This window comes from Ylistrum balloti, unplaced genomic scaffold (genome assembly GCF_031769215.1).
Source record: "Ylistrum balloti isolate Yb309-2 unplaced genomic scaffold, AGI_CSIRO_Ybal_v1 Utg369612, whole genome shotgun sequence".
Classification (NCBI taxonomy): domain Eukaryota; kingdom Metazoa; phylum Mollusca; class Bivalvia; order Pectinida; family Pectinidae; genus Ylistrum; species Ylistrum balloti.
In genome coordinates this window covers 1,114,663-1,130,955 of record NW_026781887.1, presented here as the reverse complement: position 1 = coordinate 1,130,955, position 16,293 = coordinate 1,114,663, and the positions used below count along the sequence as shown (strand labels likewise).

At 34.6% G+C, this 16,293-nt stretch overlaps 1 protein-coding gene across 1 annotated transcript; it reads right to left on the bottom strand.

The window, feature by feature from the left end:
• Nucleotides 1–406: 406 nt before the first annotated feature.
• LOC132547117 (uncharacterized) lies at nucleotides 407–14,959 on the bottom strand. The gene is given in 4 exon segments (XM_060210875.1): nucleotides 407–737; nucleotides 831–2,885; nucleotides 12,507–12,536; nucleotides 14,614–14,959. Coding segments are annotated over 4 exon segments (2,727 nt in total). The 3' UTR covers nucleotides 407–441.
• Nucleotides 14,960–16,293: the final 1,334 nt, after the last annotated feature.

The following is a 16,293-nucleotide window of genomic DNA, read 5'->3' as shown; positions in this document are numbered from 1 at the left end:
TGTTTGAGAATGTGATATGGTATTATTTAACTGAATCATAAACTTAAAGTATATCATAATATGTTAAATCCATTACCAAATAGAATTATGAAATCAGCATATGATTCTTAAAGTTTTGACTCTGAGTTGTAAAACTCGTCATAAAACTGATATTCATATAACAACCAGCATGTTCTTTAAAACTTACATGGAACTGTCGTATATGTCTTTCAAAAACAACTCAACTTAGTTTCAATAAACAGTGCTCTATAAATCTATGTCGCACGCTTCTACTTTTGTAGTAATTACTGACACTGAGCCTCGTTTTTCAATGGATATATCATGACTAGAGGTCATACAGCAAGGTCATATAACTGTCTATTTATAAATTTTCCCTTATATGGACATGATTGATTCAAATGGTTGTCATTGATTATCAGCATTGAAAAAGTAACGGCAAATTTATTTACCGAACACTTTAATGAGATGATCAAACAAACGGTTGTCTGCTGGAAATCCAAGCTTTGACCTTGTTTCTTTCCTTTCTTTTGCCAAGTCTAAAACAGATTTTCCATCCTCGTCAAGTATGGTTGTGATGTCATATTTACCTCCTGTTGATTCTAAGTATTGTTTTATGTGAGTCTCACACTCAATGAATGTGTCTACATCTGCCCAATATGACTCAGCTACTTGATGTAGACAATGACGGCCACGGTTATCTACAGCAGTGGTCAGTGATGGGAAGTTCTTGCATAAATGTACACAAATGGCACTTTTTGTAGTCACATGTAATACAGTTTGTCCTTTATTATCGACAGTTGAGGTTAGTGATGGGAAGTTCTCACATAAATATAAGCAAATCTCCTTGTATCCCCTCTCACAACTCCAATGTAACACAGTCCGTCCCCCATTATCGACAGCTGTGATCAGTGATGGAAAGTATTCACATAAATATACACAGATTTCCCTGTGTCCTTGCAAACAACTAACATGTAACACAGTCCACCCATCATTATCCACTAACTGAGAAATGTGCTGAGCACACACACAATTCCTGTGTACAATACGTCCGTCTATCGTCTCACACTTGTGTTGTTGATGTTTATACAAGGTTTCAAGTATAGTTCTCTCCACTATCTGGAATATAGAAATGCTTCCTTTCGCTGCTGCAACATGGAGTGGAGTTTGTCCACCATCATCAGTGTCATGTACCAAGTATGGATATCTATCACACAACTCAGTCACCATTTCTTCTTTTCCCGTCAGACACGCCTTATGCAAGACGTTGTGATTGTACTCAAACTTCTCTGTTGGATTGACGTCATACAGCAGTAAGTTATGTAACAATTCCACGTTTCCTCCCCACGCCACATACATCAGTATGTCATTTGCAGGTTTCACTCCCTCACTCAGAAGATATAAACCACATTCTTCCGAACCAGATTCACATGCTTTATTCAACAATTCAATCTTTATCTCATCATTCAGGTATCCAGCAACTTTCTTAAGTACATCAACATCTCCCTTACCAACACCATACGTACTTCCTGTAATCAATGACCATAATGGTGTGTCCTCGTCAGGTTTGACTCCCTCATTCAGAAGATCTATAACACATTCTTTTACACAATAACGACATGCTTTATTTAACACAGCAAGCTTATCAACTTTTCTCTCATTTAACAACCTGAAAAATCGTACAACAAATACAGAATCTTTCCATACATCTAGAGAGCCAATCATAATATCATAAAGAGACTCTTTACACTCAAACTCTCGGAGTAGACGTTCACACAGACATGCGTAATGATCAGATGATATGACAATCATGTTTGAAGACGTTTTTGAGATGGTAAGATAACTGAGGAATTTTGAGGGACAATTCTGTATATAGCCACATGTTGTTTTCTCCCCATACAAAAGAGCCACTGTGACATGTACAGAATCATGATTAAATCTGTATTCTTCATCATGAAAGCACGTTGGTTTATCCTTCACCACTAAAAAATCTAACAATCTGTCTAAACTTTCTTTAACAAATCCTACCTTTTTCTTGTAAGTCAATGAGGATTTGTCCTCCTCACCATCAATCAAATTAATATCAAATGATTCCTCTAACAATGTTTTGTTGATTTTATCACTGTTTGGATCTAAATCTTTCACTTTTATCTTCCCTTCATTGAGGAAGAGAAACAAAATGGCAGAACATTCTGGTAATCTTGACAATGCTTTGATAAAAAATTCATAAGGTTTCTCAAAAAATTTGGCACGTTTCTCCTGCAATTTCACAGACTTATAGAAAAGCTGACAGCATTGAGGAAACCCGATGCCCGAAGCACATGTCAAAATGCTCTCTATTTCCTTCTCTGTCCAGGAAATATTGTCTGGTTTATACATATTTAGAAGTTCTTTTCTTTCCTCTGATATTTGATATTTAACAGAACTGAAATCAATGGTGTTATCTTTGGTGAACACTGGTTCGAAGGACCGCTTTCCTAAAACATTAAATATTTCATTACGAATAGTAACAAGCAAAAAATTGGGATTGCTTTGATCATCAATAAAAAGTGTTTTTACATCGGTGATTCTTTTGTTCCATTCTTGTACGTCAATACTACCTACATTTTTCTCCCCAAACATATCATCAATAAAAGTAACCAGATTCGAGTTTGGAGACAATAAATCTAATTTCTTAATTTTATGAAGTTGAAGAGGTTGTCTGCATTGCTGCTCCTTGATCAGCCAGTCCATGAGTTGAATGGAAGTTGAAGTCTTGCCGTCTCCAGTATTACCCTTGATTATTATGACTCTTTTCTTTCTGAGTTTGTCTTGAGCATCATGAAATGCTTTGGTCTCCAAAAACTGTTTCTCCCTTTTTTCCGTTTTGATCCTCTCTTTAGCTTTAGCTGTAAAGAAAGATATTAAAATCTATAGCAGTGATTTATTGCCCATTTTTCCATTATAAGATATGTGAAGTATGTACTGATTTATTGCCCACACTTTTCCATAGTTAGAAGTGTGAAGTATGTACTGCTTTATTGCCTACACTTTTCCATGGTTAGAAGTGTGAAGTATACAGTGATTTATTGACCACACTTTTCCATTGTTAGAAGTGTGAAGTATACAGTGATTTATTGCCCACACTTTTCCATGGTTAGAAGTATGAAGTATACAATGATTTATTGCCCACACATTTCCATTGTGAGACAGTGACGTATACAGTGGTTTATTGCCCACACTTTTCCATTGTGAGACAGTGAAGTATACAGTGATTTATTGATTTTCTATTGTGAGACAGTGAAGTATACAGACCACACTTTTCCATTGTGAGACAGTGACGTGAGACAGTGAAGTATACAGTGGTTTATTGCCCACACTTTTCCATTGTGAGAAGTGTGAAGTATACAATGATTTAATACACAACACTTTTTCTATTGTGAGAAGTGTGAAGTAAAGAGTGGTTTATTGCCCACACTTTTCCATTGTGAGACAGTGAAGTATACAGTGATTTATTGCCCACACTTTTCCATTGTTAGAAGTGTGAAGTATACAATGATTTATTGCCCACACATTTCCATTGTGAGACAGTGACGTATACAATGATTTATTGCCCACACTTTTCCATTGTTAGAAGTGTGAAGTATACAATGATTTATTGCCCACACATTTCCATTGTGAGACAGTGAAGTATACAATGACACACTTTTCTATTGTTAGAAGTGTGAAGTATACAGTGATTTATTGTCCACACTTTTCTATTGTGAGACAGTGTGTAGTTTACAGTGTTTTATTGACCACACTTTTCCATTGTTAGAAGTGTGAAGTATACAATGGTTTATTGCCCACACTTTTCCATTGTGAGACAGTGAAGTATACAGTGATTTATTGCCCACACTTTTCCATTATTAGAAGTGTGAAGTATACAGTGATTTATTGTCACACTTTTCTATTGTTAGAAGTGTGAAGTATACAGTGGTTTATTGCCATTGTTAGAAGTGTGAAGTATACAGTGATTTATTGACCACACTTTTCCATGGTTAGAAGTGTGAAGTATACAATGATTTATTGACCACACTTTTCCATTGTTAGAAGTGTGAAGTATACAATGATTTATTGCCCACACATTTCCATTGTGAGACAGTGACGTATACAGTGACTTATTGACCACACTTTTCTATTGTCAGAAGTGTGAAGTATACAATAATTTATTCCCCACACTTTCCCATTGTGAGAAGTGTGAAGTATACAATGATTTATTGCCACACTTTTCTATTGTTAGAAGTGTGACAGTGAAGTGAAGTATACAGTGATTTATTGCCCACACTTTTCCATTGTTAGAAGTGTGAAGTATACAGTGATTTATTGACCACACTTTTCCATTGTTGGAAGTGTGAAGTATACAGTGGTTTATTGACCACACTTTTCCATTGTTAGAAGTGTGAAGTATACAGTGATTTATTGACCACACTTTTCCATTGTTAGAAGTGTGAAGTATACAGTGATTTATTTTCCCACACTTTTCTATTGTTAGAAGTGTGAAGTATACAGTGATTTTCCATTGTTAGAAGTGTGAAGTATACACACACTTTTCCATTGTTAGAAGTGTGAAGTATACAGTGATTTATTGCCCACACTTTTCCATTGTTAGAAGTGTGAAATCCAAGCTTTGACACACTGAAGTATACAGTGATTTATTTTTTCCATTGTTAGAAGTGTGAAGTATACAGTGATTTATTGTCCACACTTTTCTATTGTTAGAAGTGTGAAGTATATAGTGATTTATTGCCCACACTTTTCCATTGTTAGAAGTGTGAAGTATACAGTGATTTATTGACCACACTTTTCCATTGTTAGAAGTGTGAAGTATACAGTGATTTATTGACCACACTTTTCCATTGTTAGAAGTGTGAAGTATACAGTGATTTATTGACCACTTTTCTACACTTTTCCACACTTTTCTATTGTTAGAAGTGTGAAGTATACAGTGATTTATTGACCACACTTTTCCATTGTTAGAAGTGAAGTATACAGTGATTTAGTTTTCTATTGTTAGAAGTGTGATTTTCCATTGTTAGAAGTGTGAAGTATACAGTGATTTATTGACCACACTTTTCTATTGTTAGAAGTGTGAAGTATATAGTGATTTATTGCCCACACTTTTCCATTGTTAGAAGTGTGAAGTATACAGTGATTTATTGCCCACACTTTTCTATTGTTAGAAGTGTGAAGTATACAGTGATTTATTGCCCACACTTTTCCATTGTTAGAAGTGTGAAGTATACAGTGATTTATTGACCACACTTTTCTATTGTTAGAAGTGTGAAGTATACAGTGATTTATTGACCACACTTTTCCATTGTGAGACAGTGAAGTATACAGTGATTTATGAGACTTTTCTATTGTGAAGTATACAATGGTTTATTGCCCACACTTTTCCATTGTGAGACAGTGAAGTATACAGTGGTTTATTGACCACACTTTTCCATTGTTAGAAGTGTGAAGTATACAGTGATTTATTGCCCACACTTTTCCATTATTAGAAGTGTGAAGTATACAGTGATTTATTGCCCACACATTTCCATTGTTAGAAGTGTGAAAGTATACAGTGATTTATTGCCCACACTTTTCCATTGTCAGACTGTGAAGTATACAGGGATTTATTGTCCACACTTTTCTATTGTGAAGTATACAGTGATTTATTGACCACACTTTTCCATTGTTAGAAGTGTGAAGTATACAGTGATTTATTGCCCACACTTTTCCATTGTTAGAAGTGTGAAGTATACAGTGATTTATTGCCCACACATTTCCATTGTGAGACAGTGAAGTATACAGTGATTTATTGTCACACTTTTCTATTGTTAGAAGTGTGAAGTATACAGTGGTTTATTGCCCACACTTTTCCATTGTGAGAGAGTGAAGTATACAGTGATTTATTGTCCACACTTTTCTATTGTGAGACAGTGAAGTATACAATGGTTTATTGCCCACACTTTTCCATATTGTTAGAAGTGAAGTGTGAAGTATACAGTGGTTTATTGCCCACACTTTTCCATTGTGAGAGAGTGAAGTATACAGTGATTTATTGTCCACACTTTTCTATTGTGAGAAGTATATACAGTGATTTATTGCCCACACTTTTCCATTGTTGTGAAGTATACAGTGATTTATTGACACTTTTCTATTGTTAGAAGTGTGAAGTATACAGTGTTTTATTGCCCACACTTTTCTATTGTTAGAAGTGTGAAGTATACAGTGATTTATTGCCCACACTTTTCCATTGTTAGAAGTGTGAAGCATAAGTATACAGTGATTTATTGTCAACACTTTTCCATTGTTAGAAGTGTGAAGTATACAGTGATTTATTGCCCACACTTTTCCATTGTTAGAAGTGTGAAGTATACAGTGGTTTATTGCCCACACTTTTCCATTGTTAGAAGTGTGAAGCATACAGTGATTTATTGACCACACTTTTCTATTGTGAGACAGTGAAGTATACAGTGGTTTATTGCCCACACTTTTCCATTGTTAGAAGTGTGAAGTATACAGTGATTTATTGCCCACACTTTTCTATTGTTAGAAGTGTGAAGTATACAGTGATTTATTGCCCACACTTTTCCATTGTTAGAAGTGTGAAGTATACAGTGATTTATTGACCACACTTTTCTATTGTGAGACAGTGAAGTATACAATGGTTTATTGTCCACACGTTTCCATTGTTAGAAGTGTGAAGTATACAGTGATTTATTGCCCACACTTTTCTATTGTTAGAAGTGTGAAGTATACAGTGATTTATTGCCCACACTTTTTCATTGTTAGAAGTGTGAAGTATACAGTGATTTATTGCCCACACTTTTCCATTGTTAGAAGAGTGAAGTATACAATGATTTATTGACCACACTTTTCCATTGTTAGAAGTGTGAAGTGATTTATTGACCACACTTTTCTATTGTTAGAAGTGTTAGAAGTGTGAAGTATACAGTGATTTATTGCCCACACTTTTCCATTGTTAGAAGTGTGAAGTATACAGTGATTTATTGACCACACTTTTCTATTGTGAGACAGTGAAGTATACAGTGGTTTATTGACCACACTTTTCCATTGTTAGAAGTGTGAAGTATACAGTGATTTATTGCCCACACTTTTCCATTGTTAGAAGTGTGAAGTATACAGTGATTTATTGCCCACACTTTTCCATTGTTAGAAGTGTGAAGTATACAGTGATTTATTGCCCACACTTTTCCATTGTTAGAAGTGTGAAGTATACAGTGATTTATTGCCCACACTTTTCCATTGTTAGAAGTGTGAAGTATACAGTGATTTATTGTCCACACTTTTCTATTGTGAGACAGTGAAGTATACAGTGATTTATTGCCCACACTTTTCTATTGTTAGAAGTGTGAAGTATACAGTGATTTACTGCCCACACTTTTCTATGCCCACACTTTTCCATTGTTAGAAGTGTGAAGTATACAGTGGTTTATTGCCCACACTTTTCCATTGTTAGAAGTGTGAAGTATACAGTGGTTTATTGCCCACACTTTTCCATTGTTAGAAGTGTGAAGTATACAGTGATTCATTGCCCACACTTTTCTATTGTTAGAAGTGTGAAGTATACAGTGATTTATTGCCCAAGTATATTGTGAGTGATACAATGGTTTATTGCCCACACTTTTCCATTGTTAGAAGTGTGAAGTATACAGTGATTTATTGCCCACACTTTTCTATTGTTAGAAGTGTGAAGTATACAGTGATTTATTGCCCACACTTTTCTATTGTGAGACAGTGAAGTATACAATGGTTTATTGTCCACACTTTTCCATTGTTAGAAGTGTGAAGTATACAGTGATTTATTGCCCACACTTTTCTATTTTTAGAAGTGTGAAGTATACAGTGATTTATTGCCCACACTTTTCCATTGTTAGAAGTGTGAAGTATACAGTGATTTATTGCCCACACTTTTCTATTGTGAGACAGTGAAGTATACAGTGATTTATTGTCCACACTTTTCCATTGTTAGAAGTGTGAAGTATACAGTGATTTATTGCCCACACTTTTCTATTGTGAGACAGTGAAGTATACAGTGGTTTATTGCCCACACTTTTCCATTGTGAGACAGTGAAGTATACAGTGATTTATTGACCACACTTTTCTGTTGTGAGACAGTGAAGTATACAATGGTTTATTGCCCACACTTTTCCATTGTGAGACAGTGAAGTATACAGTGGTTTATTGACCACACTTTTCCATTGAAGTATACAGTGATTTATTGACACTTTTCCATTGTGTGAAGTATACAGTGATTTTTTCCATTGTTAGAAGTGTGAAGTATACAGTGATTTATTGCCCACACTTTTCCATTGTTAGAAGTGTGAAGTATACAGTGGTTTATTGCCCACACTTTTCCATTGTTAGAAGTGTGAAGCATACAGTGATTTATTGTCCACACTTTTCTATTGTGAGACAGTGAAGTATACAGTGGTTTATTGCCCACACTTTTCCATTGTTAGAAGTGTGAAGTTAGAAGTGTGAAGTATACAGTGATTTATTGCCCACACTTTTCTATTGTGAGACAGTGACGTATACAGTGGTTTATTAACCACACATTTCCATTGTTAGAAGTGTGAAGTATACAGTGATTTATTAACCACACTTTTCTATTGTGAGATACAGTGTTTATTGACACTTTTCCATTGTTAGAAGTGTGAAGTATACAGTGGTTTATTGCCCACACTTTTCTATTGTTAGAAGTGTGAAGTATATAGTGATTTATTGCCCACACTTTTCCATTGTTAGAAGTGTGAAGTATACAGTGATTTATTGCCCACACTTTTTCATTGTTAGAAGTGTGAAGTATACAGTGGTTTATTGCCCACACTTTTCCATTGTTAGAAGTGTGAAGTATACAGTGGTTTATTGCCCACACTTTTCCATTGTTAGAAGTGTGAAGTATACAGTGATTTATTGACCACACTTTTCTATTGTGAGACAGTGAAGTATACAGTGATTTATTGACCACACTTTTCTATTGTGAGACAGTGAAGTATACAGTGATTTATTGTCCACACTTTTCTATTGTTAGAAGTGTGAAGTATACAGTGATTTATTGCCCACACTTTTCCATTGTTAGAAGTGTGAAGTATACAGTGATTTATTGCCCACACTTTTCCATTGTGAGACAGTGAAGTATACAGTGGTTTATTGCCCACACTTTTCCATTGTGGGACAGTGAAGTATACAGTGGTTTATTGCCCACACTTTTCCATTGTTAGAAGTGTGAAGTACAGTGATTTATTAACCACACTTTTCCATTGTTAGAAGTGTGAAGTATACAGTGATTTATTGACCACACTTTTCTATTGTGAGACAGTGAAGTATACAGTGATTTATTGTCCACACTTTTCCATTGTTAGAAGTGTGAAGTATACAGTGATTTATTGCCCACACTTTTCTATTGTTAGAAGTGTGAAGTATACAGTGGTTTATTGCCCACACTTTTCCATTGTTAGAAGTGTGAAGTATACAGTGATTTATTGACCACACTTTTCCATTGTTAGAAGTGTGAAGTATACAGTGGTTTATTGCCCACACTTTTCCATTGTTAGAAGTGTGAAGCATACAGTGATTTATTGACCACACTTTTCTATTGTGAGACAGTGAAGTATACAGTGGTTTATTGCCCACACTTTTCTATTGTTAGAAGTGTGAAGTATACAGTGATTTATTGCCCACACTTTTCCATTGTTAGAAGTGTGAAGTATACAGTGGTTTATTGCCCACACTTTTCCATTGTGAGACAGTGAAGTATACAGTGATTTATTGACCACACTTTTCTATTGTGAGACAGTGAAGTATACAGTGATTTATTGTCCACACTTTTCCATTGTTAGAAGTGTGAAGTATACAGTGATTTATTGCCCACACTTTTCTATTGTTAGAAGTGTGAAGTATACAGTGGTTTATTGACCACACTTTTCTATTGTTAGAAGTGTGAAGTATACAGTGATTTATTGCCCACACTTTTCTATTGTTAGAAGTGTGAAGTATACAGTGGTTTATTGCCCACACTTTTCCATTGTTAGAAGTGTGAAGTATACAGTGATTTATTGCCCACACTTTTCCATTGTTAGAAGTGTGAAGTATACAGTGGTTTATTGACACTTTTCCATTGTTAGAAGTATACAGTGATTTATTGCCCACACTTTTCTATTGTTAGAAGTGTGAAGTATACAGTGATTTATTGCCACACTTTTCTTTCCATTGTTAGAAGTGTGAAGTATACAGTGATTTATTGACCACACTTTTCCATTGTTAGAAGTGTGAAGTATACAGTGATTTATTGCCCACACTTTTTCATTGTTAGAAGTGTGAAGTATACAGTGATTTATTGCCCACACTTTTCTATTGTGAGACAGTGAAGTATACAGTGGTTTATTGCCCACACTTTTCCATTGTTAGAAGTGTGAAGTATACAGTGGTTTATTGCCCACACTTTTCCATTGTTAGAAGTGTGAAGCATACAGTGATTTATTGACCACACTTTTCTATTGTGAGACAGTGAAGTATACAGTGGTTTATTGCCCACACTTTTCTATTGTTAGAAGTGTGAAGTATACAGTGGTTTATTGCCCACACTTTTCCATTGTTAGAAGTGTGAAGTATACAGTGATTTATTGCCCACACTTTTCCATTGTTAGAAGTGTGAAGTATACAGTGGTTTATTGCCCACACTTTTCCATTGTTAGAAGTGTGAAGTATACAGTGATTTATTGTCCACACTTTTCTATTGTGAGACAGTGAAGTATACAGTGGTTTATTGCCCACACTTTTCCATTGTTAGAAGTGTGAAGTATACAGTGATTTATTGACCACACTTTTCCATTGTTAGAAGTGTGAAGTATACAGTGATTTATTGCCCACACTTTTCTATTGTTAGAAGTGTGAAGTATACAGTGGTTTATTGCCCACACTTTTCCATTGTTAGAAGTGTGAAGTATACAGTGGTTTATTGCCCACACTTTTCTATTGTTAGAAGTGTGAAGTATACAGTGGTTTATTGCCCACACTTTTCCATTGTTAGAAGTGTGAAGTATACAGTGGTTTATTGCCCACACTTTTCCATTGTTAGAAGTGTGAAGCATACAGTGATTTATTGACCACACTTTTCTATTGTGAGACAGTGAAGTATACAGTGGTTTATTGCCCACACTTTTCTATTGTTAGAAGTGTGAAGTATACAGTGGTTTATTGCCCACACTTTTCCATTGTTAGAAGTGTGAAGTATACAGTGGTTTATTGACCACACTTTTCCATTGTTAGAAGTGTGAAGTATACAGTGATTTATTGCCCACACTTTTCCATTGTTAGAAGTGTGAAGTATACAGTGATTTATTGTCACACTTTTCTATTGTTAGAAGTGTATACAAGCCCACACTTTTCTATTGTTAGAAGTGTGAAGTATACAGTGGTTTATTGCCCACACTTTTCCATTGTGAGAGAGTGAAGTATACAGTGATTTATTGTCCACACTTTTCTATTGTGAGACAGTGAAGTATACAGTGGTTTATTGTCCACACTTTTCTATTGTTAGAAGTGTGAAGTATACAGTGATTTATTGTCCACACTTTTCCATTGTTAGAAGTGTGAAGTATACAGTGATTTATTGACCACACTTTTCCATTGTTAGAAGTGTGAAGTATACAATGATTTATTGACCACACTTTTTGTGAGAGATAGGAAGTAGACAGTAAGATTATCACGGACCCGTGTTTACCATGTTCTTCAATGTGACGATTCTAACTGACCAGTAGTACTTTATGTGTTCGAAAGTGTTCGACACCGAATTGTTGTATGTGTTGAATGTATCTGAATTGATTTGTCGAATATGAAAATGGCCGGTCATCTAAGACAATGGCTGATTCAACGATGCCTTTTCCGAACCTTCCTGATCCTTGAAGTAACTATATTGGAAGAACAAATTATTTTCTACGCAAACCGTATTTGTTCAAAAACACTGAAATGTTTATCAAATTATAGCTGTATTGAAACTGACCATTGTGTTATCATGACTGTACATACTGCACTTAAACAAAAATAGAGATCATGTGGTATTATAAATATCGTTAATGGGAGAATGGAGACAATTTACCACTGAACTTAAATTAGTGCAATGACTTGAGCCCAAAAGACATTGATATCTCAATAACCTGAATTAAAACACTCACAATAACCGATATATTTTTGTGGAATTTCTAGATACAGTAAACTTGCATTAGATTGAGACCAATTGAACACATTATAAGATCCTACGGACACCGTACTACATTTGATAGGCACAGAGAAAGAATTTGAGATTAGTTATAATGGGTCAAATGATGACGTTTCTGTTGTGAATTTAGTAAGAGAAGCTTAGTGTTCAAATTAAGTTGTTCCCTTTCATTTATTGATGATGCAAGTTGTTCAGATCTGGTTCTAAGGCATCTGCTTTATTTTCTCACAGCACGCCCAGTCAAGATGATGAAACTCACCTATCAAGGGTCTTAAGTCAGCATGGATTTCTGTAAAATAAAGATTCATATATTTAGCACAACGTATTTTTTTGGAATTTAAAACAGATGATTATTCTTCTGAGGTTTTAGACTAATAATATCCCGCAGACAGCGCCTTGTGACCTTTCCATTCATAAAGATTTTACAATATCTTGTCCTGGAGATATTTTTTAATATGACTTTAAGATTTCACCTTCAAGATCTCAGGGTGAGGTCCACAACATTTTGTTTTTACCGTCTAACTGTTATCGGAAGACAATATATATAATTAAAAACAAAATTGAATTAGATATGCATATCTCACAAAACAAAAGCATACACCCGCTTCCTTGAGGGTTCTGTGGGATATGTGAAGTAGTTCAATTTTGCGATTTTTCGATCGCCTTTGCTTATGAAACCCTTATGCAAAATTTTAATGAAACTACCGCAACAGTTATCAAAAGGAAGTCAGAAATAGAAAAATTTATCGGACGACGGACAGATAAAAACGAACAGCTGACATGAAAATATAAGAATTATGGAAAGGAAAAACCCTGGTTAAATAGGACAGATGACTGATATTTATATATAAATAGAATTGTGTTTGCAGTCAAATCAGTTATACGATTCATGATGTATACAGAATGTTTCATGAACATTCAAGAAGAAATCTGCATACAAAGTTGAAGAAATAACATTAACTGTGCTGTGACATAAGTATCCATGGAAACGAACCTGTAGATTGTTGTTGGTGTTGATCTGCCGGTTTAAGTTGTTTGGCTTTCGATGGACCAGCCCCACCTACAAATAAAACGATGTTGTCACTACATGATAGGATTTTTCTGTTCATCTGAAAATACCAAACCGTGACAAATGTTACAAATAATTGGATTTAACATCAATTGGATGTACGCCTTTGACGTTTGACTAGAAGAAAGACATAATTCAGTATAGAATAAATTCCAACACTTTCCTATACTTATACTTTATTCATAGTTGTACTTATAAACTTAAATAGGGCGATTGTCACTTTGGTTCTACTGTACCTAGTATCTAGCTCCTCTAAATTTGTATTAAAAGGTGTTATTCACGTGTTTGTCCTTATACATTCTTCGACGCTACAGGTGGTAGACACTGCTGGTAGACTTTTAAACCCGAGGTTTGTCGTAACCTGCATGCCACGTTTAATTCATTCTAATAGTGACAGAATATACACATGTCCTTGTCGTTGTTCCTATTATCAGAAATATGAAAAATTACGAAACCCATTCAACTGTGAGGCTAGTTCACCTCCCCATTCATTTTCTTATGTTTCTATCTATCATATCAAATTTCCCTCTTCCGCCTCCAAGGCTTCAATGATTAGGCCATTAAGCATCACTGCCGAGCTCTAGCAGGACAAAACAGATGTATTATGTAGTTTAATATATTGTTATCTTTACTTTGTCTAATTTCAAAGCTGTATTGAAAAGTAATGATAACTTGTTTGTCGTTGATACAACTTGTTCACGTTTTTGTTGCTAGGTATTTCTATTAAGTATAACTCTGGAAAAGTTTTGCATATGAATTATCAACACAAATAACAGATATCAAAAATTCCATATGGTGGACCACTTTCCCAGAATTTAAGGACCTGAAAACACAAATTTCAGTTTGTTCCGTGGAACATTTTCAGTCTTTAGTAACTATGCAGTTTAAGGCATGTCAAATCAAGTAAAAACCTAGCATTTTTGCATTTTTTTGATATCCAAGTTTCCAACCCTATCCTTGTAATGAAAGACGAACAATTATTTCAAAAATGGGTGGCGCCAAAATAACATAGAATGTCTGTTATTGGGGGAAAATAAGAATATTATATGAACATCAATTATTTGCTGTTACACATTTTTTTTTATTCTCCGAGCAGTACATCCTTAAATTTTTAGATGATCTGCAAGTATTGGTCAATTTACTTAGGACTATTGGTTGAATACATTTCTATTACCCAAAAGACAGCACGAATGAATAAGAAAAATATTGAAAATAAAGTATGAACAATACTGAAGACGGATGTGATAATATGAGCTAGTAATCATTACAAGTGTGATAAACAAGAGCGCATATAAACTTTGATAAATGTTACTGAATTGTCATTTCTCACCTTCATTTAGGATGCCTCTGATTATGTCTTCTTGTGCTTTCACATAATTAGCCAATCTAGGATTAACCATTCTTAATCTCGGTGTAAATTGTTCATAGTTTCCTACTGAAATCTTCTCATAGATAAGAAGATATTCAAATAGGTCGAACACAGTGTTAATTTTCCCGATCTGTCGCGGAGTTAGTGGCGTATCTCTGAACAGTTCCTTCAACTCTTTAATGTCGTAGTCGGTTAAATGTTGGTGGAGGTAGAACACCAATACGTTGTGGGCAGTTCTGGCTTCGTCGTTGTCTAATACTCTTCTAGATGCCATCATTTTTTTATTTCTGAAAAAGAAAACATATGATCACAAATCTTAGAAATCTTAAGAGACATTTACGGCCCAAGATGAAATGAAGTGTTACTTTTAGAATTACAGGAAGTATTTATTTCTAGTTACAACTATTTTAACAACTTGCATTTCTTTGGGTTCAGTAGTTTTTCTTCCTCAACGCCAATGAGTAAACCCGTAGTTCTGGATAATTTTGATAGAGTTACTAAGGAGTCAAACAAAACTTCTAGGTAATTTTGACAGAGTTACTCAGGAGTCAAACTATATTTCTGGATAAGTTTGACATATTTGTGTAGCACACAGGTCTCAAACACGTAGGTTTGTATAGATATAATATATTTGTACAGCCATTAATGATTGATAGATCTGATATACATATCCCATGTTGACAGAATTGTTGACTCTCAGACAGTGTAGAATAGATTCAGTGTGGCCATCGATTTGGAATGATTATCCTGATATAGCGCAGTATCTTTATAATGATTGCGATTAAATAGAACCTGGTGTAGTCTTGTTTGTCCATAAGCTTGTAATCGCCTTTCTAACTTTACCTTTTCTGTGACAATTAATTATTCATGAAGGACAAGTTTATAAATGACTCCCTTGTGCATTTTATCTCAATAATCGGCTGTCTATAGAATATTTATAGTATCTGGGATGTATCTGTAAATGTATTGGCTTGGGGATATGTTTACTTTGTGTATAATATACCTACTTTCTGTTTAATATGTTTACTTTCTGTATAATATGTCTTCTTCCTGTTTAATATGTTTACTTTCTGTATAATATGTCTACTTCCTGTATGATATGTCTACTTCCTATATAATATGTCTACTTCCTGTATGATATGTCTACTTCCTATATAATATGTCTACTTTCTGTATGATATGTTTACTTCCTGTACAGTATGTCTACTTTCTGTATAATACGTTTACTTCCTGTACAGTATGTCTACTTTCTGTATAATATGTTTACTTCCTGTACAGTATGTCTACTTTCTGTATAATATGTTTACTTCCTGTACAGTATGTCTACTTTCTGTATGATATGTCTACTTCCTATATAATATGTCTACTTCCTGTATGATATGTCTACTTCCTGTATAATATGTCTACTTCCTGTATAATATGTCTACTTTCTGTATAATATGTTTACTTCCTGTACAGTATGTCTACTTTCTGTATGATATGTCTACTTTCTGTATGATATGTTTACTTCCTGTACAGTATGTCTACTTCCTGTACAGTATGTCTACTTTCTGTATGATATGTCTACTTCCTGTACAGTATGTCTATTTTCTGTATAATATGTTTACT